A 24,960-nucleotide genomic window follows, 5' to 3' on the forward strand; every position below is an offset into this window, starting at 1 on the left:
TCCCTGAGTTCGATACCCTACTTATTTAGTTTTACCACAATTGATAGGTCCACTGCCTTTGTGTGTCAATTTATAATTAAAACTAGGATTAAAACTAGTTGAGTAAACACACATCACAATTAGTATGGTAACAACCTCATCACATTATACCTAAATTAAACCATTGGTTTTAAGGTAGTTATTACTTCAGTAGTTAATACAAATAATACTGCAGTACACATACATTTTCCCATTATATTCAAATTGTGATCTTCTCACATAAAGGGTAATATAAAACTATATTTTGGTAATGATAGTCATATTTGGGAAAAGCATCCACTTTTACAGAGAAACAAACATACAAAACAATCAGGTCTTGGTAGAAGACTACTTTTTATACTAGTAGAAAATATAGGATTTTCTAGAAATTTTCAAACATATACAAACATTTACATTGAACATTTACAAACATTTTTAGTAAACTTATACAAACATTGACACTAAATACTTACGAACTCACCAGCTTAAATACTGATCTACGCTTTCAAAATAACTTGTATTCTCAGGTCATCAGTAGACAGGTACAGTTGACCAGGTTTTGAGAAGACGGAGCATGTTCAAGACTCGTCTTTTATTTTGATCACTTGTTTTGGTGTCTTATTACTATGAATGAACACACATGTATCAAATTATACTAGTAATGCAATGGATGATGTTGTTGCTTGTTTACTACTTTGCATTGTTATGATACTGTACATGACATCCTCCGCCCCCGAACGTTTCCGCCGTTCCGGTTTTGGGGTGTGACAGTAGATGTAATAGACGATGTGTGATAAAATGATGAGAGACCTCGATGTTTTTGTTGTTAATTCTATCATCTAGAGGAGCATGGATGATGACCATAGACTCTTATAGACAGTCCAGTGGAACACTAGCAGGCTCGCAACCTGTAGGTGTTTGTGAATGATGTGTTCACCGGTGTACTCCATCCCTCTCATGGTTGCCTTCAGGACATTTATTGCTGAGGAATCCCCTTGGTAGTAGTGTCCATCCTGATGATGATCCTTAGGCTAGGTCCCTTATGATAGGTGTTTAGGGATGTAAGGTGAGGATAACGGGAACGAGTAATCGAGTTATTGTTGGTTGATGAATTTAAATAACTTATTTATTGTGGGTTGAAAACCCTATGTGCTCACCAGGCTCCCAAGCCAGGCCCACTCAGTTTCATGTATTACAGGTAGTGGCTTTCGAGCATAGATGTGATGTTTTGGATGATGGATTACAGATATAGGCCTGTAGATATGAATAAATGTAGTAAGACTTATATTGTACTGTTTATGCTTTTGATTTGTATCGAACATGACATCTCGAGGTTTTTAATGAAACAAATTTCTACGAAAATGCTTTGATAAATCTTTATCATATTTTATTTTGGGAACAAATTCCACAACGCTTTTATTTAAAATGTTACTATGACTTTTAAACAAAGCATAAACAAAATTGGTATTTTCTGGCCGTGAAAATGGGGATGTCACAACTACATCGTGCCATAAAGATCCTTCCCCTTTCTTAAACTGCCACCACCATTTTGAGAGGAGAGCTAGGTTAAGTGATTGAAGGCTTCCAATTCCAAGACATCCATTAATGTTCAAGTTTATGACCTTCTTCCATGCAACCAATGCGATTATTCTTTTATCCGTTTCACAACCCACCCACCCCCCCCCCCCCCGCCAAAAAAAAAGAAATTGCACCAGATACTTTCTAGTTTATTGATGACTTTGGCGGGAGCCTTGTGGAGCGAGAACATGTGCGATCCCAAGTTCCATAGAACCACTTTACAAAGCACTAATCTTCATCCAAAGAGAGACAACAAGCTTTCCAATTTGAGAGTTTATTGTGAAAATTTTCAATTAGAGCTTTTCGGTTTAACATTCTCGACATACATCCACCAACCGACATTCCAAGGTAATAGAAAGGGAGAGTCCTTTCCTCACACCCTAAAAAGGTAGCCATATTCATCACCTATTCCTTATGCACGCCAATACCCATAACTCTACACTTGGCGATGTTGATCTTTAAACCAAAACAAATATGAAAACATCTCAAAAGCCTCATAAGATTTAAAGCGTTTGATATATTCCATTCTCCAAGGAAAAGAGTATCGTTTGCAAACCGGATGGTTGAAAGATTGGCATCATTGTTGGTAAGGTTCACGCCTTTGTAAAGGCCTTTGTCCAAAGCTTCCGCCAAAGCAACTTGAAGCCCTTCTGTAGCAATAATAAATCAGAAGAAGGAAAGTGGGTCGCCTTGGCACACTCCCTTTTGAAGTTTGAATTGTTGTGTGGCAACCCCGTTAACTAAAGACTCTTGAAGAATATATATATATATATATATATATATATATATATATATATATATATATAAGCGATACCCATTTTCTCCATTTCTCACCAAAACGCCATTTGTCTTATCACATCGTCTAAGCAGTTCCAATTTAAAGTATCAAACACCTTCTCAAAATCAACCTTAAAATCAACATTTTTTTTCTTAGCCCAAGTAATAGTGACCATCAGAGGTCCGTCAAGAATGCTTCTACCATTGACGAAAGCTGATTGCGCCTTACGAATGCATGACATTTTTTAGTCGCTCGACAAGACATTTAGATATAATTTAACTAACACTCCCAATAAGGTTTATAGGATGGAAATCCGAGATGTTAAGAGGGTCATTGTAATTAGGAATCAATATGATAAAGGATGCATTGCTACCCGAATTCAAAACAGAGTGCCCTACAAATTAACGAACAACCATAAAAATGTCTTCACCAATCTTGTCTCCACACATTTTTATGAAGGCAAATTGAACCCATCGGGCCTGTCCAAACAACTTTTTCTGCAATATAGTAACACTTTTAAATTTAATATTTATGTATCAAATTCAAATAAAAGTTTAAGTACAAATTTTTAAAAAAGTAAAACACACCAATTTCAACCTACATACAAATTACAGTTGCAAAAAAAGTGCCACCAAATGATTATATAAGTCTTGGATGTTAAATATGATTATTACGTGATATAAATTACCAAACGAAAATGAATGTCATGAATAGAATGATAAATGTTACAATATAAAAGCCATAAAAAAGTTTATTTAAAAAAATTCCAAAGTTTGATTATAATTATAATTTTCATGCATAAACTTATTTCCTAATCTACTGTTATTTACTATATAAAATTTAAACCAATCAAAAATATTACTTTTTAATAACTATATAAAATTTTAACCAATCAAAAATATTAGTTTTCAATGGGTGTTTTTTTATTAATAAAAAATAAAGTAGAAGGTAATTTATTAATTTAAAATACCTTCATAAAATAATAAAATAATAAAAAAAGAAAAAACTATTATTAAAAACAAAAAATTATTGGTAAATAAAAAATAATTCAAAAAATTCAATGTGATCGGTTAATGACAGGAAATTAATTAATGCATAAGATTCTAATTAAACTCATGAGCTTCAAAGCGGTTAGCCCAAACGATTCATTTGACTGCAAAAGTACAAAATGAGGGCGACTCGCCTGAAACTTTTCATATTTCTTCTTCCTATTCGCATCAACTTTTCCAATGTGGTTCCTCCGAACCACTTGTTTTCCTGACATTAACAGGATCTTAATCGTTTTTCCAAGAATAAATTAGATTGATTTCGAGAAATTGGTGATAGCGGGAAGAAGACGATGATATTGGAGGGCAAGCTTCATGGCCGTTCTCCTTCTCATGCTCTCCATTTTTTTCTTCAGTTATCTATTCTACAAACCCACATTATTCCTACTCATAATTTCCATCCGATGATCAATTGCACCTTCACTGTTCATCTCATCCCACCTAGCCTGCTGCTTCTCTTCTTGATCGAACGCTTCACTTGTCTCAGTAGCTTCTCCTCTTCCGTCTTTGTTTCTTGAACCCAAACCTCTCACCCCCAATATCAACTCCTCTGAAGCGAACACTTGAAATATTCTTTCGTCTGATCTCAGCAAATCAAACGTCCGGAATCTCGAAACAAAGCAGAGAAATCAAGAATGATGTTCTTCGTGGTTTTCCCATATATTAGTGTATTCATCGGCATCTCTGCGTTCACCCTAATCGACACCTTTCTCCTGCTCATGCGCAGGCGATGGCCACAGTCGACAGAAGGTTTCTTTTTTTAGTCTGATTCCACTATTTGTTTCCTAATTTCACAATCTTGAGGTATTTTTGAACCCTGATGGTTTTAATGTAACATTTATTTGAGGTGTGAAGTTCATCTGTTTCATTAAACTTACAGTTTTATTAGGTTTGACCTGTTTTTTTTTATTAGATTATGGATTCGGTTATGTATGAGTTATGTTTTGTGGTATGTATTTGTAGGACCTGTCATCACATGTTATGGGAAAGAAAGAGAAGAAGTTTTGTTTATATTCAGTTCTGGGTATGTTCAGTTGCTGTTATTTTTTTTTTTCAATTTGAATTTTATCATTGTGATTGTAATATACAATTGAGTGATACTAAATTCTTGTTGTAACTTCCCATTCTCTGTCATCCGAGTGATGGAACTACTCATGGAAGAACACACAATTCTCAGGGAGTATCATCATTGCTTTCACACACAAAGAACAAAAGCTTTTCTGTATATGAATGAATAATGATTCGGTCAAAAGTAGCAAAATAAACAAGAAAACAGCTGGTGGATGAAATAGTTGTAGAAACTTATGAGAAGTGCAAGGTATTCATTGATGGATTTAAATATGATATATAAACCTGGAGTAATTAAAAACTGCTTGCTGAAAAACTTATTGATCCTTTACTTTTGCAGGGTGCTTCCAATGGTAGTGGATAAGGCAAGGGTATTTTATATATATATATATATATATATATATATATATATATATATATATATATTTATATGTTTTCCAGAAGAGTGTTTCAAGCAACAATGGCACTTGTTTTAAAGGTGTCATTCTCATTCAGTTAGTTCTTTTTTTTTTTGAATCCTCCAAATTCTGATGAGAAGTATATCCATACTAGCTTGAAATCTGTGTTATATTACTAGCAAAGTTCATTGTTAAACATTTTCTGTTTTGTTCATGTGTGATTGATTGTGTATTATTTTCATTTTTCAGATAAGAAACTCTCAATACCATGGTTTGAATAATGCAAGTGGATCCCTTGAACATGCCTTCATTGAGAAGCTTCTGTTATGGGTGTTTTATGAATGTCCAAAAGGTAGCTATTTATTTGCTTATAATCGTTTGATAAGTGCTAATGTTATACTTCTAAAAACAAAAGCTGTGAATATATTTATTTAACTGTACAAGTTTTTTCCATTTATAATCACAGCTATGGTTTTAACTATTATATCAACACAGGGGCAACAACATAATCTTTTATCTCTCTTGTTGAAACACTGAAGATGAGTGATGCAAGATTAGTATTCTCTGCTCTTCACAATGTCATTCAGATTTTATCCAATTGCTAAAATCCACCTGAGTCACTTGTTGACTGGTTTAACTGGTAACTTTTTGGTGACATGGTGTCTAGTTGGTATGCATTTGATGACGTGTCAAATACATGCCATGCCATGTAACCTCACCAAAACTTACCGGTTGGTTGGTTAAACGGGGAATAGAATGTCATTAAAACTCTATGACTCTTGGATGGAACAGGTGACACAGCATCATGTTCTGTTCTGAACTTGTTAACTAATAATTAATTATTCTCATCTTATTACATCATTTTTAACTCCTTAATTTATATTAATTTCAAAGGTGTCTATGCTATTTATATTTAATGACTGGTTTTCCACTTTTCACAGTGGAATTGGACAGAGGGTTTCTTTTTGCCAGTTTGATTCAACCATTTGTTTCCCAATTTCACATTTACTTGAGGTATTTTTGGTTTTAATTTAACCTATTTTTACTAGAGCAGTGAAGTGCCTACGTTTCATTAAACTTACACTTTTATTGGGCTTGTGACCTATTTTTTTATTTATTAGATTAGGGATTCTGTTATGGAATACTATAATTGTAGGTTGTTTCTGCCTTTTTAATTTTCATGAACACAAACTAATGTTTTACTCTTTTTACATGATGTTGCCACCTGAAACCATGGTGGGCCCCTTTAAACCCAACCTCATCTGGAAACCAACATCTCCAAAGGTTAATTTCTTGAAACCAATTACATCAATATTTATCCAAATATATAGAAGGCAATTTTGATAAGACTTGTTAGTTTTATATTCAAGAAAAAAGATTGCACTATTGCATTGTGTTTTCAGTTTTTCCCTTATTAAAGTTATGCTTCCAGAACTCTTATTTATTAAGACATTTTAATTTAATTTGAAAAACTTTACCCATTACATTGATTATGTATGGCTTATGAGTTATGTTTTGTGGTATGTGTTTGTAGGAGCTGTCATCACATGTTATGGGAAAGACAGAGAAGAAAATTTCTTTTACCAAATAATATTCATATTTAGTCCAAGGTATGTCATCTCCTACTGCTGTTATTCTTTTTCAATTTCAAATTTCTCATTGACATTATAAGATACAATTGTGTGATACTCCAGAAATAGGAAAGTACTTTCATTTCATAATTCATACTCCAGGTATGTTCCACCACTAAACCACTCTTTATTTTGCTGTGTGTCATAAATTCTGTCATGTCCTGCTTCTCTTATTCTTTTACAATTAGCATTGTGCTTTAATTTTACTTTGAAAAAACTTCCCATTAACTCATTGTGCATTCAAAAACATCCATTTTGCATTGAGTTTTCATAAATCATCCTATTTTTAGCATCCTACTTTCACTTTTCTTTATCTAACATCAATGAAACATCAGACTTCTCTTTTTCTCATCTATGCATTTTACTTTGAAACAACTTCCCTTTAAAGCATTCTACTTTCAATAAAAATCATCCATTTTGCATTGAATTTTCAAAAATCATCCCATTTTTATTTAGCGTTCTACTTTCACTTTTCTTTCTATAACACCACTGAAACATCAAACTTCACTTTTCTCATCTATGCATTTTACTTTTAAAAAAATTTCCAATTAAAGCATTCTGTTGTCCACCAAATTCTACTTTCAAAATCATCCCTTTTTTTAGCATTGTACTTTAACTTTTCTTTTTGTAACATCATTAAAACATCAAATTCTCTTTTCTCATCTATGCATTTTACTTTCAAAAAATTCCAAATAAAGCATTTTACTTTCAAAAATTTCTATTTTACATTGTATTTAAAAAAATATCACATTTTTAACATTGTACTTTACCTTTTTCTTTGTGTAACATCATTGAAACATCACTCTTATTTTTTTTTTCTCATCTATGCATTTACATTGAAAAAACTTGCAATTCAAGCATTCTTTTTTCAAAAACTTCCATTTTACATTGAATTTTCAAATACCATTCTATTTTTAGCATTGTAGTTTAACTTTTCTTTCTGTAACATAATTAAAACATCAAACTTCTTTTTTCTCATCTATGTGTTTTCCTTTGAAAAAAATTAGACATAAAGCATTCTACTTTCAAAAGCTTCCCATTTTACATTCAACTTTCAAAAATCATCCCATTTTAGGATTGTACTTTAACTTTCTTTTCTGTAACATCATTGAAACATCAAACCTTTTTTTTCTCATCTATGTATTTTACTTTGAAAAATCTTACAATTAAAACATTCTACTTTCAAAAACTTTCCATTTTACATTGAGTTTTTTAAAATAATCACATTTTTAGCATTGTACTTTTTCTTAATGTAACATCATTGAAACATCAAACTTCTCATTTCTCATCTATGCATTTTACTTTGAAAAAAGTTTCAATCAAAGCATTATATTTTCAAAATTTTCCATTTTACATTCGATTTTCTAAAATCACCCATTTTTAGCATTGTACTTTAGCTTTTTCTCATCTATGCATATACGTTGAAAAAAACTTATAATTAAAGCATTGTACTTTCAAAAATTTCCATTTCACATTCATTTTTCATGAATCATCCAATTTTTATCATTTTACTTTAACTTTTCCTTATGTAACATCTTTAAAACAACGAACTTCTCATTTCTCATCTATGCATTTTAATTTGGAAAAACTTACAATCAAAGTATTTTATTTTCAAAAACATTCATTTGACACCCGATTTTCAAAAATATCCCGTTTTTAGCATTGTACCTAAACTTTTTCTCATGTATGCAATTTACTTTGAAAAAACATTACAATTAAAGCAATCTACTATAAAAAACTTTCATTTAACATTCAATTCTCAAAAATTATTCATTTTTATCATTATATTTTAACTCTTTTTTTATGTAACATCTTTGAAACATGAAATTTCTCATTTCTCATCTATGCATTTTACTTTGTAAAAAAACTTTCAATTAAATCATTCTACTTTCAAAAACTTCCATTTTATATTTGATTTTCAAAAATCATCTCATATTTAGAATTGTACTAACATTTTTTTTATGTAACATCGTTAAAACATCAAACTTCTTTTTCTCTCATCTATGCATTTTACTTTGAAAAAATTCCAATTCAGGCATTTTATTTTCAAAAACCTTCATTTATCATTCGATTTTCAAAAATCATTTCGTTTTTAGTATTTTACTCTTTTTCTTTTACGTGACATCGTTGAAACATCAAACTTCTTTTTTTCTCATCTACGCATTTTACTTTAAAAAAAAACACACAACTAAAGCATTCTACAGTCAAAACCTTCAATTTCACATTCAGATTCAAAAAATCGTCCAATTTTTAACTTTTTTCTTCAAGTAAGATAATTGAAACATCAAACTTTCCATTTCTCATCTTTGCATTTTACTTTGAAAAACTTATTGATCCTTTACTTTTGCAGGGTGCTTCCAATGGTAATGGATAAGGCAATGGTATTAAAGATATATAGTTTCTACTATAAATATTGTCCAGAAGAGTGTTTCAAGCAACAATGGCACTTGTTTTAAAGGTGTCATTCTCATTCAGTTAGTTCTATTTTTTTTTTGAATCCTCCAAAAAATTCTGATGAGAAGTATATCCATACTAGCTTGAAATCTGTCTTATATTACTAGCAAGGTTCATTGTTAAACATTTTCTGTTTTGTTCATGTGTGATTGATTGTGTATTTTTTTTTTTTTTCATTTTTCAGATAATTAAGAAACTCTGAATACCATGGTTTGAATAATGCAAGTGAATCCCTTAAACATGCCATGCAACGTGCTATTGGGATGTGCATCAATTGAGAAGCTTCTGTCCAAAAGGTAGTTATTTGCTTATAATCGTCTGATAAGTGCTAATATTATTAGACTTCTAAAAACAAAAGCTGTGAATATATTTATTTAAGTGTACAATTTTTTCCATTTATAATCACATCTATGGTTTTAACTATTATATGATATGATGCACAGGGGCAACAATTTAATCTTTTATCTCTCTTGTTGAAGCACTGAAGATGAGTGATACAAGAGTATTGTTGTCTGCTCTTCACAATGTCATTTAGATTTTATTCAAGGTCATTGATCTTGCTCCTAATTGCTGCCTAGAATCCACCTGAGTCGCTTGTTGACTGTTTTAACTGGTAAGTTATTGGTGACATGGGGTCTATGCATTTGACAATTCTATGACCTTTATTATATTTACCTTTGATGACGTGTCAAATACATGCCATGCCATGTAACCTCACCAAAACTTACCGGTTGGTTGGTTAAACGGGGAATAGAATGTCATTAAAACTCTATGACTCTTGGATGGAACAGGTGACACAACATCATGTTCTGTTCTGAACTTGTTAACTAATAATTAATTATTCTCATCTTATTACATCATTTTTAACTCCTTAATTTATATTAATTTCAAAGGTGTCTATGCTATTTATATTTAATGACTGGTTTTCCACTTTTCACAGTGGAATTGGACAGAGGGTTTCTTTTTGCCAGTTTGATTCAACCATTTGTTTCCCAATTTCACATTTACTTGAGGTATTTTTGGTTTTAATTTAACCTATTTTTACTAGAGCAGTGAAGTGCCTACGTTTCATTAAACTTACACTTTTATTGGGCTTGTGACCTATTTTTTTATTTATTAGATTAGGGATTCTGTTATGGAATACTATAATTGTAGGTTGTTTCTGCCTTTTTAATTTTCATGAACACAAACTAATGTTTTACTCTTTTTACATGATGTTGCCACCTGAAACCATGGTGGGCCCCTTTAAACCCAACCTCATCTGGAAACCAACATCTCCAAAGGTTAATTTCTTGAAACCAATTACATCAATATTTATCCAAATATATAGAAAGCAATTTTGATAAGACCTGTTAGTTTTATATTCAAGAAAAAAGATTGCACTATTGCATTGTGTTTTCAGTTTTTCCTTTGTTAAAGTTACGCTTCCAGAACTCTTATTTATTGCAACATTTTAATTTAGTTTAAAAAAGTTTACCCATTACATTGATTATGTTTTGTGGTATGTGTTTGTAGGAGCTGTCATCACATGTTTTATTTTTATGGGAAAGACAGAAGAAATTTTCTTGAAACCGGATCCTCTCACCCCAAATATCAACTTATACGCCCCAACCCCTCTGAAGCGAACACTTGAAATATTCTTTCGTTTGATCTCAGCAAACCAAACGTCTAGAATCTTGAAGCAAAGCAGAGACATAACGATTGATTTTCATCCACTTTTTTCTTCGATATCTCTGCTTTCACCCAATTCGGTTTCAAGAAAGTTTTCAAATTGTTGATACCAATTACCTCAATGATGCTTCTAAGAAGTTTCTACAGGATAATACCTTAAGGGTAATTTCCCCCAAAAAAACCTGTTTATAAATTTTATATTTGAAAGATGGATTTAAGAACCTTTGTCATGAAATGTTCAGTGGCTGAGGCTATGTGTGCCAAAGATGCAAAACCCCAGGTAGATTAATCCTACTTTTTTCTCATTGTTCTTTTTTGTAAGAAATCTGTTATGTTATACTACAATAATTCTTTTACCAGGGCATGTATTGAGTCTTTTTTTTATTTACATTTTACATTTTACTCCCTCCCCTCATTAAGATTTTCATTTTATCCCCCTTAATCAAGTTGTATGTTAAATCTTTATTATTTTTTGACTATTTAGTTTATTCTATGAAACAATCAAATAAAAATGAATATCTTTAATAGGAAAATATCAATAGAAAGCATTTGCCAACACTAGGTTCATGTAGTATAATGGTTTTTGTTAAATAGGTAGATGTAGTGAAGCCATTTGGGAATGAAATTAGTTGATGATTACATAAGATGTTAATTTTTTATGCCATTCTGAATATTATTCATTAATAATTAGGTTGTCAAGTGTGGTCTGTAGCAGGATTACAGACTTAATTTATGTCAAACTGATGATGAGGGGTATCCATGTCATTTCATTGCCACTCTTATGGAAGGAGTCTTTCTCACTATTTTGTTGGCCCTCATGAATCCAATTTTGCTCCTGGTATTATATATATATATATATATATATATATATATATATATATATATATATATGTATATATATATATATATATATATGTATATATATATATATGTATATATATATATATATATATATATATCTTTTTAATATTTATATTTAAAATTTTATTGTATATACAAGAAAGAGCCAAATGTTATTCTTTTCTCATAATAGTTGAATTTACTTGTATATGATTTTCAAGATTTATCATTTTGTTGGCCACTCTTATGGAAGTAGTCTTTCTCACTATTTTGTAGGCCCTCATGAATCCAATTTTGCTCCTGGTATTATATATATATATATATATATATATATATATATATATATATATATCTTTTTAACATTTATATTTAAAATTTTATTGTATATACAAGAAAGAGCCAAATGTTATTCTTTTCTCATAATAGTTGAATTTACTTGTATATGATTTTCAAGATTTATCATTTTCACTTTGAAATCAAACTTCTTATAAGATTTCCTCATTATTTTCTTCTGTCTTCCTTTCCCTTAAATATAGGGATATCCAAAATGTGATATTTTTTATTACAATTTAGGATAGTTAAGTTATTTAAAAAAAATTAATATTCATTAAATCCTACTAATTTTTAAAATGATGCTTATTGCTATAAATGTATTTCTTATAGCTTTATAAGTATTTTTGAAATAATTTAATCTACTTTGGAATGGAAATTTTAATTAAGAATTGAGATATATTGATAGAGTGAGATTAGCATGTGATACTTTTTCTAATGATCAATGAATCTTCTTCTGCAGATAATTAATAGACTGTCTAATTATGGGTTGATGTTTTGAATTAGGTAGCAATTATGATTTGGAGCTTGTTTTTTATTATAAACATAGAATAGAGACATTCCACTTTTAATATTTTATTTTAAATTTGCAGGCAGGGTTTCCGATGACAGTTAGTTACCTGACTGGTTCTTCCATGGGTGGTGGTATGAAGGTAATTCTTGCTATTATGTATTTCCACCTTTTTCAGTTATTATCATATCATATCATCATCCAAACGTTTTACTTTTAAAATATCAAAACTTGTTTGATTTTGCTTAAACATTGGACTTTAAAAGTTAAATTGGATTCAACAGCTATTTTGTTGTTATGATTGTGATTCTGCTCTTCTAATTAACAAAAGTGGTTTAAAAAAATCTTGAATCATTTCAAATTTTGAGTTTTTATCAGAAAAAAATGATTTTAGTGAGTTTGCTCGTCAGATTATCCACTGAATGAAAAATACAGGGTTAGATTTTAAATTCATTTTAAGTTTGTGTTAGGTTTTGGTGAAAGAAGGGAACAGGGGAGCTAGGGAGCCCTTGCTGACATTAGAAAATGAAAAAGGAAAGTCCCAACTGTGGTAAGCATGCTTTATTTATGTACTTACTTTATAATAAAATGAGCATTAATATAATTAATGTCTCAATGGGAATGCTTAAAGTTGTTGGTTGGTTTAAAAGGGAAAAGGTTAGCCATTTATTTCAACTTAAATACTTTAAATTTCATTTAAGTTAATGATGTCCAGTGAGCCATCTGTGACAGAAGATGAACTCAATCTGATGTTGAGGTTTGCACAGTTGATTCGGTCTATTGAGGAAGAAGAGCAAGTATGCATAAATTTCATGTCACTTTTGTTCCAAGTTTCAGTATTTTTTGAGAATGTGTTGGGAGGTAAAAGGAACCCATGTGAAAGAGGTTATGAGTTATGACCATTATATTTGACCACCTTTTTAAAAATTTGTCACAAACTTATTTTGCAAATGGTGTAAAAATGAATCTTCAAATATCACATGATGAGGTGCATACATGTCATTTCATTGCCACTCTAATGTAAGGATGCTTGTACTGGGGTACTGAGAGGAATCTTTTTTCTCACTATCTTGACTTGGCCCTCATGAATCCAATTTGACTCCTGGTATTATATATATATATATATATATATATATATATATATATATATATATATATATTGCTTTATTAACTTTTTAACGTTTACTTTTAAAATTGAATTGTGTTTTATACTTTTATATACAGCTTCAGGGTGGTTGGAGAAAGAGCCAAATACGACTGTTAGGCCAAAGTATTATTATGATTTTGAAGAAAAGAAAAGGTATTTTCCAGTTTATTATGGCAAGTCTTTTCATTTATTTATTGAAAAAGAAGAAGATGATGAAACCTTTTTCCATTGTAAATGCCAGGTCATCAGATTTATGTGTTTTTGATGGTTGTGATGATATGAGCAGAGATCAATCAGTTGTCAAATTTTGTGACTCTGAAATCAAAGGTCTAATCTATCATTCGTCTTACAGTTTCCTTGTTTAATTGTTGGAATCATAACAAAGAATAATGAAATCTATGTTGATCCTAAAAACATTTCAATTCATCTTGTGGTGGATCTATGGTTCTTGAAAATTGAAATGGATTTTACACCTCTTAGTTAATTCCAAGACCTACTATTTATTTACATAGTAACAAAATTTGCATCTTTTTTATTATTCTTGATTACTCTTATCACTTCTTATTGATCGTTGTAAGACTTTATAACCTTAGTTATATCATATGATGATGATGATGATGATATGGTGGTATACTTTTACTTTTCAGTTCAAATGAATAAATGAGGGATTTTTATTGATTGATTGATGAAATGGGTGCCTTATAAACATGATGTCCTTAACTTTTTTTCCGCAAAACATGACTTTTTTATTACAATTTAGGTAAGTTAATATTATTTAATATTCCTACTTATTAAAGAATGATGCTTATGGTATATATGTATTTTCTTTCTTTTTGGGGGCTTTTTGTAACTTTCTTTTTCCATTTCAGTTCCCACACCGAGTGCATTGTTATAGAGGGCCACAAAGTTATGTTCTATGGTCTTTGTAATGTTTTTTTTTCCCTGTCCCAAGAAAAATGAGAATAGTTAGTTTTGGGACCAAAATTGCAAAGTTTAGCTCTACTTGGGGACCAAAAATAGTCATTTTACTTGGAATAGAGACCAAAAATGTTACAAGAACCTCTAATGAGGACCAAAACTGTAAGATGATCAAATTTGCAAAAATCAGCTATACTGAGCAACCAAAAGAAGCAACTTTATATAAAATCAAAAGTAAACATTCTGCATTTTTCCCTTTTATCAGTGAAGTAGTTTTTCACAATACAAGCACACTTTTTGACTATTTTTTGTTAGCAGGTTGGAAATAGTAGAAGCTGTACATATATGATTATTCAAATATCACATGATGAGGGGCATACTTGTAATTTCATTGCCACTCTTATGAAAGGATGGTACTAACAGGTATCTCCCCTCTCTTCTTCTCTTGTATATGTAGGCCTTCCTGTTAAGGAACCAACTTTTGTATCCAAAAAGGAGGGGGGGGGGGGTAATAATATTCATCTTGCAGTTTCATTGTTTTAATTCTTGGATTCATAACAAAGTTAATATGTATGCTGATTGATCCTAAAAACATTTCAGTTCATATTGATAGGTAGAAGATATACATGTTGAGGTTGATCCATTGTTCTTGAAAATCAACATGGATTTCATACCTGTTGGTTGTCACACCAAGATCATGTAATTACATGGTAACAAAGTCTGCATCTGTTTTTTTAATATTCACTCTTTTATTCTTGAATGATTATCTTCATCACCTAAAATGGTGACCTTCAACTGATAAACAACAGTGCAACACAGGAAATATAATGGTGGTCTACTTATCCACCAGCTTCTAGAGGTTAGCTTACAACATAATTCATTTTCTATTTCCTATTTTCTATTACAACTTTAGAAATACATATTTATTGATGTCTAGGTTTGTGAAGAATATATATATACAGGCTAGCGTCTGAAACAATTTTATATAACAGTTCTTCTTCTTGATCGTTGTAAGACTTTATAAATAAATACTTGAATCTTGCTGGTGATGATGTAAAGAGAACTTGAATGGAAAATCTTGAAAGTTCTTTTTAGCAATTAATGCAAAGATTGATTGATTGATGCCAAAAGAAATGGTATTGCTGTACTTCAAATTTAATCATAAATTCAGGAAGTAAGTAAGTCTCAACTCCCAACCATTGCATCCCTCTAAAATCTTATTCATTCAATTTAAATCTTTAAGCCTTACATTCTTCCCAACTATAAATTTATCGTTTAGTATTTCACTTTATTTTAAGTTATTTCTCTCAATTTACCTCTGTTTGATCATCTCGAGACTGTTTTCAAGCAAATATCATATAGTTTTGTTTGGAATCCTAACTAAGTACATTGCTACTATTATCGTTCATTTAAAAAATCGTTTGATTAACTGGAAACCTGATAAAAAATGTAACACAACAATATAATGGAAGCTAAAAATTTGATTGAGAACTTTGTTTGTTTATGTTAAAGGGGTTAGTTTGGGGATATTAACATATAGAGTTATAGAACAGCCTGAATGTAGGATTTTGTAGTATTTTTTGTTGTTATTTAATGCATAAATTATTAGCTTTTTTTATTGTTGTATGAAGCAATCATGGGTTTTGTTTGGTTTGCAGGGAGATATGATGACTGGCTTTCTAAAAACATTACTATTTCCAAGAGAAAATCAACCAAAGAAGGATTGATCTGTTGATTTGATTTATTTGTGTTGCTTTAGTTATGAGTTTTAATTGATTGATTGATCAGTGATCTGGTTTTGCTATGTAGGTATGATGTGGTGTAAACAGCAACATAAACACATGCAAACCTAAAAATACAAACACAGATATCAAAATAAAAAAAATGGTTACATCTTTTTTATATTAGCATTTGAAGTCTCAAGCATCTTCAATATTGGAAAATTTTACCACATTTTAAGTTACCCTTGTGAAAACTAGAAATTACTTCTACAATGATACAACTGCCGGATTACATATTTACATAAATTAAAAATTAGAATTGAAGTAAGATATTAGATACTACAAAACTGCTTAATTGATATTATTTAATCTTTTCTTTTTTTAAAAGTTGTTTAGCATTTACTTTATAACAGGGATAGAAGATATGCAGGTGTTATTTTTTGTCCATTGTACTTTTATGACGACCCTTTGAAAATCTAATCTCTTATATCTATATCTTTTTCACATTCAGACATTTTACTTTTAATATTTTTCCTATTAAGACATTATACTTTAAAAATCTAACTAGTTTTAGCATTATACTTTCCTCTGTATTTTCCTATTAATTTGACTTCAGTTTTAGGAGAGACATCATCTGATTAGGATGAACTGAAGAGTATTTTGGCCGGATTTTAAAACTTGGTATTTTCTTCAATTCAATTGAGTTATGATAATATTACAATTATAAATTTAGCAAGGTGGAATCTAGGTTTACCCTGTTTGTTTACTCATTTTAACAACTCATAATCAGCCACATTTATGTATTCCTACCTTTTTAATTATTATCATCATCTTTCAAATCCTTTTTTGATGGAATAACTAATTGGAGCAGTTGAGAGAACCTACAAATCTGGAAAAAAGCAAAATGACTTTCCATATCCAATGCCATTGCCAAGGTAACAAATCAACTATGTCATTATACTTTCAATAGTTTCTTCCTATTAAAATAATCTACTTTATTTTTACCGGTACAGCTTCAGTTATAGCATTACATTTTCAAGATTTAACCTATTAAAAAATTCTACTTACATGAATGGTCCCTATGATTTGGGTTAATTCGCGCATTTGGTCCCTAACTTATTTTTTAAACATGGAAAGTCTCTACTGTTTGTTTTTGTTACGCGCTTAGTCCCTTTCTTACCTAAAAACACTATTATTTAAATAAGGAAAAATAGTGGGGTAGGTAAGGTAAGGTGAGGGGGGTTGGATTGAGGGTGTTTATTTAAATCAATTAAAAAATCAAGGGCAAACTAGTTTTTTTAGGTAAGACAGGGACCAAGCGCGTAACAAAAACAAACAATGGGGACCTTCCGAGTTAAAAAAAAGATAGGGACCAAACACGCAAATTACCCTAAGCCATAGGGACCATTCGTGTAATTTACTCTTTTTTTTTTCTTTTTCTTGATAAAGAGCACATGAAAATTTTAATTTAAGACGTAGTTTGGAATTTGAAGCTTGTTTAAAAATCCAACAAAGTTTAACATTATACCAATTACAGCATCATATTTTCAAAATCTAACCTATTAAAACATTATACTTTTATTATTTTTTCGATTAAGACATAGCAGACTTGTTTGATTTTGTTTACTAATTATACCATATTCCTTAATTTTTTGCTATTAAGACCTTCAATTTAACTTTTTTGATAAAGACATTGTAGTTTGAATATCAAACCGGTTATAACATTTAACCTTCACTTATAACATTATACTTTTATAATCAAATTAAGACATTGTACTTGTATTATTTTTTCGTATTGAGTCATTATACTTTGAAAAACTAAATATGTTTGTTTTTATTGCCATTTATAGCATTATAACTTCATTTTTTTTATTATTTAGAAATTTTACTAGTTTCTTTTCTTATTAAGACGTTATACTTTCAAAATCTTACTAATTGTAGCATTATACTCTAAGTTGTAACATTATATTTTCAAAATCTAACACTGTAAGAGATTGTAGTTTTAAGTACATTCTACTCTCAAAATCTAAACTAGTTTAACTATGGTTATATATCTAACCATTTATGACATTATACTTTTAAAAGCAACATATTAAGACATTATACTTTGGGTATCTAAACTATAAGACTATGGTTATATAGTCTTATAGTTCAAGTTTTTAAGTTATTGTATGTTGATGATCTAACCATCTATAACATTATACTTTATCACATTATATTTTTGAACTCCAATATTTTACTTTCACGTGTTTTTTCTTAATTGTCCTTTGAAAATGTAACATATTTAAGTCACTATATTGTCATATTTTCTCCATTTAATAATAAATCATATTTTGAAAATCCAACCAATTTTAGCATTAGAACTTTATACTCTTCGAAATCTAACCAAATATGGCATTAAACTTAACACTTCTAAAATCTATGTAGCTCTAGTAATAATCTTCAGTTATATCTATATACCTTTTAACTATATACACAATGAAAGTATAGCTTTACACTTAATTTTTTTTTTATGTATTAAAACTTTGTACTTTCACAAATCAAACCAAATATGGTCATTTCGGCCTTGTTCTTGTTGGATTAGGAGATTGTCATGTCCCATAGCTCCATAAGGTGCTCTTATTGTTAGACCTAATAAGCCACAAATAATCATTTTGATAATGGAAAAAAAGTAATAAAGAAAAGTTCTTGGATGGTTTTATTTAAAAAAAACTAAATGAAATATTAGGTTGCCTCCACAGTTAAATTCATTACCACTTGGATCTGTAAGTTTATCAGCTTCATTGGCAATCTTGAATCAGAAACACCATCTTTTCTAGTGATTGTTATATCGTTAAGATTCTTAATTATTTAAAAAAAATTAAAGAATTCATGATGATTTTAGTTAGCTTAAAAAGTCAAGATGTTCATCTTGTGGATGATCCATGAAGTAGAGGGTTTGTACTTAGATGAATCGGTTCTTCAAAATCAAAATGGATTTCACACCAAGATCTTGTAATTACATTGTAACAAAATCTGCATCTCTCTCTCTCTCTCTCTCTCTCTCTCTCATTGTGGTGTACTTATCCACTGGCTTCTGGAGGTTAGCTTACAACAATTCATTTTCTTATTGATGTAAGACTTTATAACCTTAATTTTATAATATGATGATGATGATGATGATGATGGTGGTGGTGGTGGTATACTTTTACTTTTGAGTTCAAATGAATAAATGATGGATTTTTATTGATTGATCTGATTTTGCTATGTAGGTATGGTATTCAAGGGCCGGTGTACATCACAATGAGAGGCGAGATTCCATCTTTTTATATTAGCATTTGAAGTTTCAAGCATCTTCATCTTGGAGAAATTTACGTCATTTTAAGTTATGCTTTTCTCATAATATTGTTCATTGAGCGGAATTTACTTCTACATTGATAAAAATTTTAAAAAAATACCAAATTCATATAAGATTTTCAAGATTTATCATGTTGGCTTTGAAATTACACTTCATATAAGATTTACTCTTTATTTTATTCTGTCTTCCTTTCCCTTATTAATCAGGAGGACATATGGGAACCAACTTTTGTTTATTGTTGGTCTTGGCTACACATATACAAAATATGATATTTTTTATTACAATTTAGGTTAGGTAAATTATTTGTTAATTTAATCTTACTAACTAAAGAATGATGCTTATGGTATATATATATATATATATATATATATATATATATATATATATAGAGAGAGAGAGAGAGAGAGAGAGGTTCAAATGTTTTTAGCAAATAATGTATGCCTAAATACACCAATCAGAAATTAGCAAATAATTAATTAATTAATTAATTAATTAAATAAGGGTAAATTAGTAATATTACATATATGTATTAATGAATATCCAAAATTAACAACTGATATCCCTTTATTTAAGGGCTCAATTTTTATTTACCTATTAAAACCCTACACCATAAGAAGCTAGGATCCTATGCTCTCATCGGACTCCCACAATGTCTCTTTCACCACCACACAATTCTCCAATCCTAATCTTAAATCCTACAAACTAAACAATCAAAGAACCCTAACTGTATCCGCACTAGGAGCCGACACATTTGATGGAACAACACTGGCAGTCATCGGAGGAGGCTCGGTCGCAGCAATCGCCGTCATGATTTCACTCGCAGAACCCGAGAAGCGCCGACAGTTGCAGGCGGAGGAGGTTGGAGGTCAGGTTCACGTTTCAGGTTCACTTTTCCTAATTTACACTCTTCGTTATCTCAATTAGGTCTTACAATTTCGATGTTTCGATTGAATTTTGTACTCATTAACTTTCGATTGAATTTGGGAGATACAGTGATCTGTTAGGCGCTGTTGCAGTGAAGAAGGTGTACAGGGGATTTGATCAAGAAGAAGGAAGGGATGTGGCATGGAACCAAGTAAAACTAAGAAGCTTCGGTGGAGATCCATCTGTTCTCAAGAGGCTCTTTTCAGAAATCAAACTGTTACAGACATTAGAGAATGAAAACATCATTGTTCTTTACAGTTTCTGGAGGGATACTAAAAACAACACCTTGAACTTCATCACAGAGGCATGTGCTTCAGGTAATTTAAGGGATTACAGGAAGAAACGCAGACGAGTTTCATTGAAGGCATTGAAGAATTGGTCAAGACAGATTTTGAGAGTGAAATATGAAATGAGAACTTTATCTCAGGTGTGTGTGTGTGTGTTTCAACTGATCAAAATTTTCTTTTTTCCACCATTAACATATGCGGTTAACAGTGTCTGTCTCCTTTGCAGATACATGTTTCAATGGGTCACAGTTTCGTCCATTGATACCCTTGTTAGAAGCCATGCCAAAGGAACTTGGTGCTAGCCTGCATGATATGCTTAATCTGATCGCAGGTTATTTCTTGAAACAACATTCTGTCATGGCCTCCATGTGTTCGATAAAATGCCTCAATGAAAAAATAGTTAAAAATCATTAATGTTTTTACTTCACTTTGTTCCTTATTCTTTTCAGAACTATATAACTCAATTTAGATTGGGTTGGACGCCATTTTCATAACAATAGGTTGATGCTAGTTCCTTATTTTGTCAGAATTTACAGTTAAATACATTGAGCATATCGAGAAGAAACACATGAAACCCGAAGAATGTTAGTTCCTTATTCTGTCAGAATAGGTTGATGCTAGTTCCTTATTTTGTTTGTTGGGTATATTCTTGATAATACAAATTCTTAAAGAATATTCTTGCAGAATAGTTTATTTTGTAAGAATATTATTTGTTGTATTCTGATAGAATTGTAGTTAATTATTTGTATATTTAATGTGCAGGTTTTACAAGTGTATCACTACAAATTACTTGGCAATGAATTTCTGGTAGAAAAGACTTCAAGAATAGCTTGAAGACCTGATGGGAAAGGGTTGAAGAATGAATTAAAGAATGATCACACTCATTTTTTAAGAATGTTGTTATTTTTTAAGAATTATACTTGTTTATTCTTTCAGAATGTTTGTTATTATTCAATGAATCACAATCATACAATGTAATTTTTTGATATATTATTAGTTCAAGAATCGATTTTGTGTATTCTTTCAGAATATATTTACTAGTTTATGTTTGGCATTCTGCCAGAATAAAATCGAAAAATACATTTACTAGTTTATGGTTGACATTCTATCATTCTGACAGAATAAATCGGATTTTTAAATTTGAATTAATTTAAAATATTCAGATTTTTAAAAAATAAAGGAGTTAATCATCCCTAAAAATCCGAAAATTTCATTTTTTAATATAGGTTAATTGACTAAAATGCCCTTATGCTGAAATTTGTGTGATTATATGGTACATGCTATCCTATTCTACTACCATAGACCCTCAAATCATGACATTTGATTATATTCCATCCGATGGTCCAGATTTGTATGAAACTACAAATCTACCATGTGTTTTCTAAAACTTCTAAAGAAAAAATCACTTTGGTCTATGACTTTAGAAGATGTACTATTTCTTCTACTCGATTCTTATTATTATTATTATTATTTTATGATTTCTACTTTGGAATGTAAAATTCAATTGAGAACTGAGAAATATTGATGGGGTGATATTAGCATGTTATAGAGGTTATGGAAAAGCTTGCAGATATCTAAAAATGTCTTTAGTGATCAGAATCTTGCATTAAGTTAAATTTTCTAATTATGCTTCACTTAACCTTAGAATTGATTTCTGTGGGTAGGGTGTTAACTATTATTAAGATTTGGAGTTTGTTTTTATTATAAACATAGAGACATTCCACTTTTAATATTTTGATTTTAAATTTTCAGGGGTTCCAGTGACAGTTAATCAACTGATTGATTCTCCCATGGGTGGTGGTATGAAGGTAATTCTTGTTGTTATGTATTTCTACCTTTTTTCAGTTATTATCATCATCATCCAGACATTTTACTTTTAAATTATCAAACTTGTTTGACTTTGATTACCGGTTATATCATTATACTTGCACTGTTATCCTATTAAGAACCATATATACTTTGAAATCTAAGCATTTATACTTTGATATTTTTTAATCTTTAGACATTATAAAACATAACACTTATCAAATGTTATTTCGTTGTACTTATGGTTACTTCAAAAGAACAGTCTTGGTGGTATGATGAATGTGGAGGCACACTGCCACGAGAGCATCAAGTTTTCTAGGGTTAGTTGCTTGTTTACGAAACAAACCCCTTTTTTTATAAATTATGCAACCAATAAATGATAAGCTAGTTAACTGGTTACCTTTTTTTTGTGATTTAGTTAAAGGATAATTAAAAAAATGACCAAACTGGTTTGTCAAATTATCTCTTCTTTTACCTTATAACAAAATCACCATAGCTTCACAATCAGGTCAATTGTAAATTGAGAATTGCATTTTAAATGGTAACAAAGTCTGCATCTTTTTTTTATCTTCAGTCTTTTATTCTTGAATGATTACCTTCATCACCTAAAATGGATACCTTCAGCTGATAAACAATAGTGCAACACAGGAAATATAATGGTGGTCTACTTACCTATTCACTGTCTTATGGAGTGAGATTACAATGTGATAGAGGTTATGAAAAATTGCTTGCATCTATCTAAAAATGTGTTTACTGGTTTGAATTTTGTGTTAAATTAATTTTTCTAATCATCATTAAATCTTCTTCTGCAGATAATAAATAGAGCGTCTAATTATAGGGCTTCCAACATCTTCTCTTTACTTAACCTTGGGATTGATGTCTGTAGGATTTGTTGATTCTTCATAGGATAAAGAGAAGAAGCAGCAAGTAGAATATAACTGTTTCAACCAGTCTTTGAAAAGGTTATACGATTGGAGCAGAAGATTTATTTATTTATTTATTTTTTTTTTATTTTTTTAGATTTTATCCCCTCCTCTCATTAACATTTTCATTTATCCCTTAATCTAGTTGTCATTTAAATCTTTAATATTTTTAACTAATTAATCTATATTCTATTAAACATGCAAATAAAAATGAATATCTTTTATAGGAAAAATATCAATAGAAAGCGTTTGTCAAACACTAGCTTCATGGTATAGTGGTTTTTGTTATAAAGTTAGATGTAGTTAGCCATTTGTTATATAGAGTTGAATGGATGAGATGGGAAGCTCCTACATGAGTTTTATGATATTTTTTTTCTTGCTTATGCAGGCAGTGTACACAACATATAATTATTTTGCTTATTATCCATACTTGTCCTATAAAAATGAGGGAAAAACTTGCAATTCCTGAGGCAGAGTAATCAGAGAGCATTGAACCACATACAAGAAGCTGATGTTTTGTGTATGCTTTTTTTCTCTAGGAAAGCAAAGACACATCACAACAAAGAAAAGGGGTATTTTACCAGTTTATTATGGCAAGTTTTTTCATGTAAATGTCAGGTCATCAAATTTATGTGTTTTTGATGGTTGTGATGATATGAGCAGAGATTAAGGTAGGGCCTAAGATTGATCAGTTCTCGAACCTTGCAACTTTGAAAGCAAAGGTCCAATTTATCACTCATCTTGTAGTTTCCTTGTTTAATTGTTGGATTCATAACAAAGATAGTGTATGTTGAATAAAATCTATGTTGATCCAAAAAACATTTCAATTCATCTTGATAGGTAAAAGATGTTCATCTTGTGGTTGACCTATGGTTCTTGAAAATCGAAATGGATTTCACACTTGTTGGTTGACACCAAGACCTATTTATTTACATGGTAACCAAATTTGTAGCTTTTTATGTTCACTTATTATTCTTGATTACCTTCATCGCCTAAAATGAAGACGAGCCTCTTGTCGCTGATAATATGCAAACACTGCAACCAGACATCACACAGGAAATGTCTACTGGTGTACTTATTTACCGGCTAAAAATTATCTTTCATATATTGCAATTGTTATAGTTACAAAAATACGTATTTATTGATGTCTTAAACTATTTACCTAATAGTCCCTCTTATTGATCGTTGTAAGACTTTATAACCTTATGGTGGTATACTTTTATTATAGTTCAAATGAATAATAAATGAGAGATTTTTATTGATTGATTGATTGATCGATCTGGTTTTGGTATTGGAGGGATGGTGTACTTTACAATGAGAGGTGGGAAAAGAGGAAGAGAATGCGTGGTGTGGTGTATAAATGGTATCTTTATGCGGCATATAACACAAACACATACAAAGCTAAATTATTTGTGTCATAGGTTCAAGACACCACTTTTTTTAATTGATATTATTTAATCTTTTCTTTTTTTAAAAGTTGTTTAACATTTACTTTCTAACAGGGATAGAAGATATGCAGGTGTTATTTTTTGTCCATTGTACTTTTATGAAGACCCTCTGAAAATCTAATCTCT

General features: G+C 30.4%; 1 protein-coding gene and 1 long non-coding RNA gene across 8 annotated transcripts; both read left to right on the forward strand.

Annotated features, from left to right (window-relative positions):
- The first annotated feature begins 3,551 nt into the window (after positions 1–3,551).
- On the forward strand, positions 3,552–16,298 carry LOC145055075 (uncharacterized). 6 transcript variants are annotated; one of them, XM_079003362.1, is made up of 22 exons: positions 3,552–4,224; positions 4,384–4,444; positions 4,561–4,738; positions 4,829–4,966; positions 5,136–5,238; positions 5,382–5,678; positions 5,828–5,900; positions 6,421–6,496; positions 8,868–8,975; positions 9,156–9,267; positions 9,415–9,762; positions 9,912–9,984; positions 10,487–10,922; positions 12,406–12,465; positions 12,794–12,873; positions 13,039–13,120; positions 13,548–13,623; positions 14,340–14,622; positions 14,707–14,811; positions 14,989–15,098; positions 15,198–15,247; positions 16,047–16,298. In XM_079003362.1, the coding sequence occupies exons 13-18, from the start codon at positions 10,851–10,853 to the stop codon at positions 14,363–14,365; spliced, it is 396 nt and encodes a 131-aa protein (XP_078859488.1). In that variant the 5' UTR covers positions 3,552–4,224; positions 4,384–4,444; positions 4,561–4,738; positions 4,829–4,966; positions 5,136–5,238; positions 5,382–5,678; positions 5,828–5,900; positions 6,421–6,496; positions 8,868–8,975; positions 9,156–9,267; positions 9,415–9,762; positions 9,912–9,984; positions 10,487–10,850; the 3' UTR covers positions 14,366–14,622; positions 14,707–14,811; positions 14,989–15,098; positions 15,198–15,247; positions 16,047–16,298. The 6 variants fall into 6 exon arrangements, with proteins under 6 accessions (XP_078859488.1, XP_078859484.1, XP_078859485.1 ...); XM_079003358.1 differs by lacking the exon at positions 14,340–14,622 and adding an exon at positions 13,712–13,797 and having other exon boundaries at positions 3,552–4,170; positions 4,598–4,738; XM_079003359.1 differs by lacking the exons at positions 3,552–4,224; positions 4,384–4,444; positions 14,340–14,622 and adding an exon at positions 13,712–13,797 and having other exon boundaries at positions 4,455–4,738.
- Positions 16,299–19,956: 3,658 nt separating this feature from the next.
- On the forward strand, positions 19,957–21,616 carry LOC145051918 (uncharacterized). Of its 2 annotated transcripts, none has more exons than XR_013683866.1 (5): positions 19,957–20,329; positions 20,440–20,797; positions 20,884–20,988; positions 21,185–21,267; positions 21,420–21,616. It is a non-coding gene; the product is annotated as an uncharacterized LOC145051918 (long non-coding RNA). The 2 variants fall into 2 exon arrangements; XR_013683867.1 differs by having other exon boundaries at positions 21,185–21,241.
- Positions 21,617–24,960: the final 3,344 nt, after the last annotated feature.

This window comes from Lactuca serriola, chromosome 5, assembly GCF_051521515.1.
Source record: "Lactuca serriola cultivar US96UC23 chromosome 5, Lser_US96UC23_V15, whole genome shotgun sequence".
NCBI lineage: Eukaryota > Viridiplantae > Streptophyta > Magnoliopsida > Asterales > Asteraceae > Lactuca > Lactuca serriola.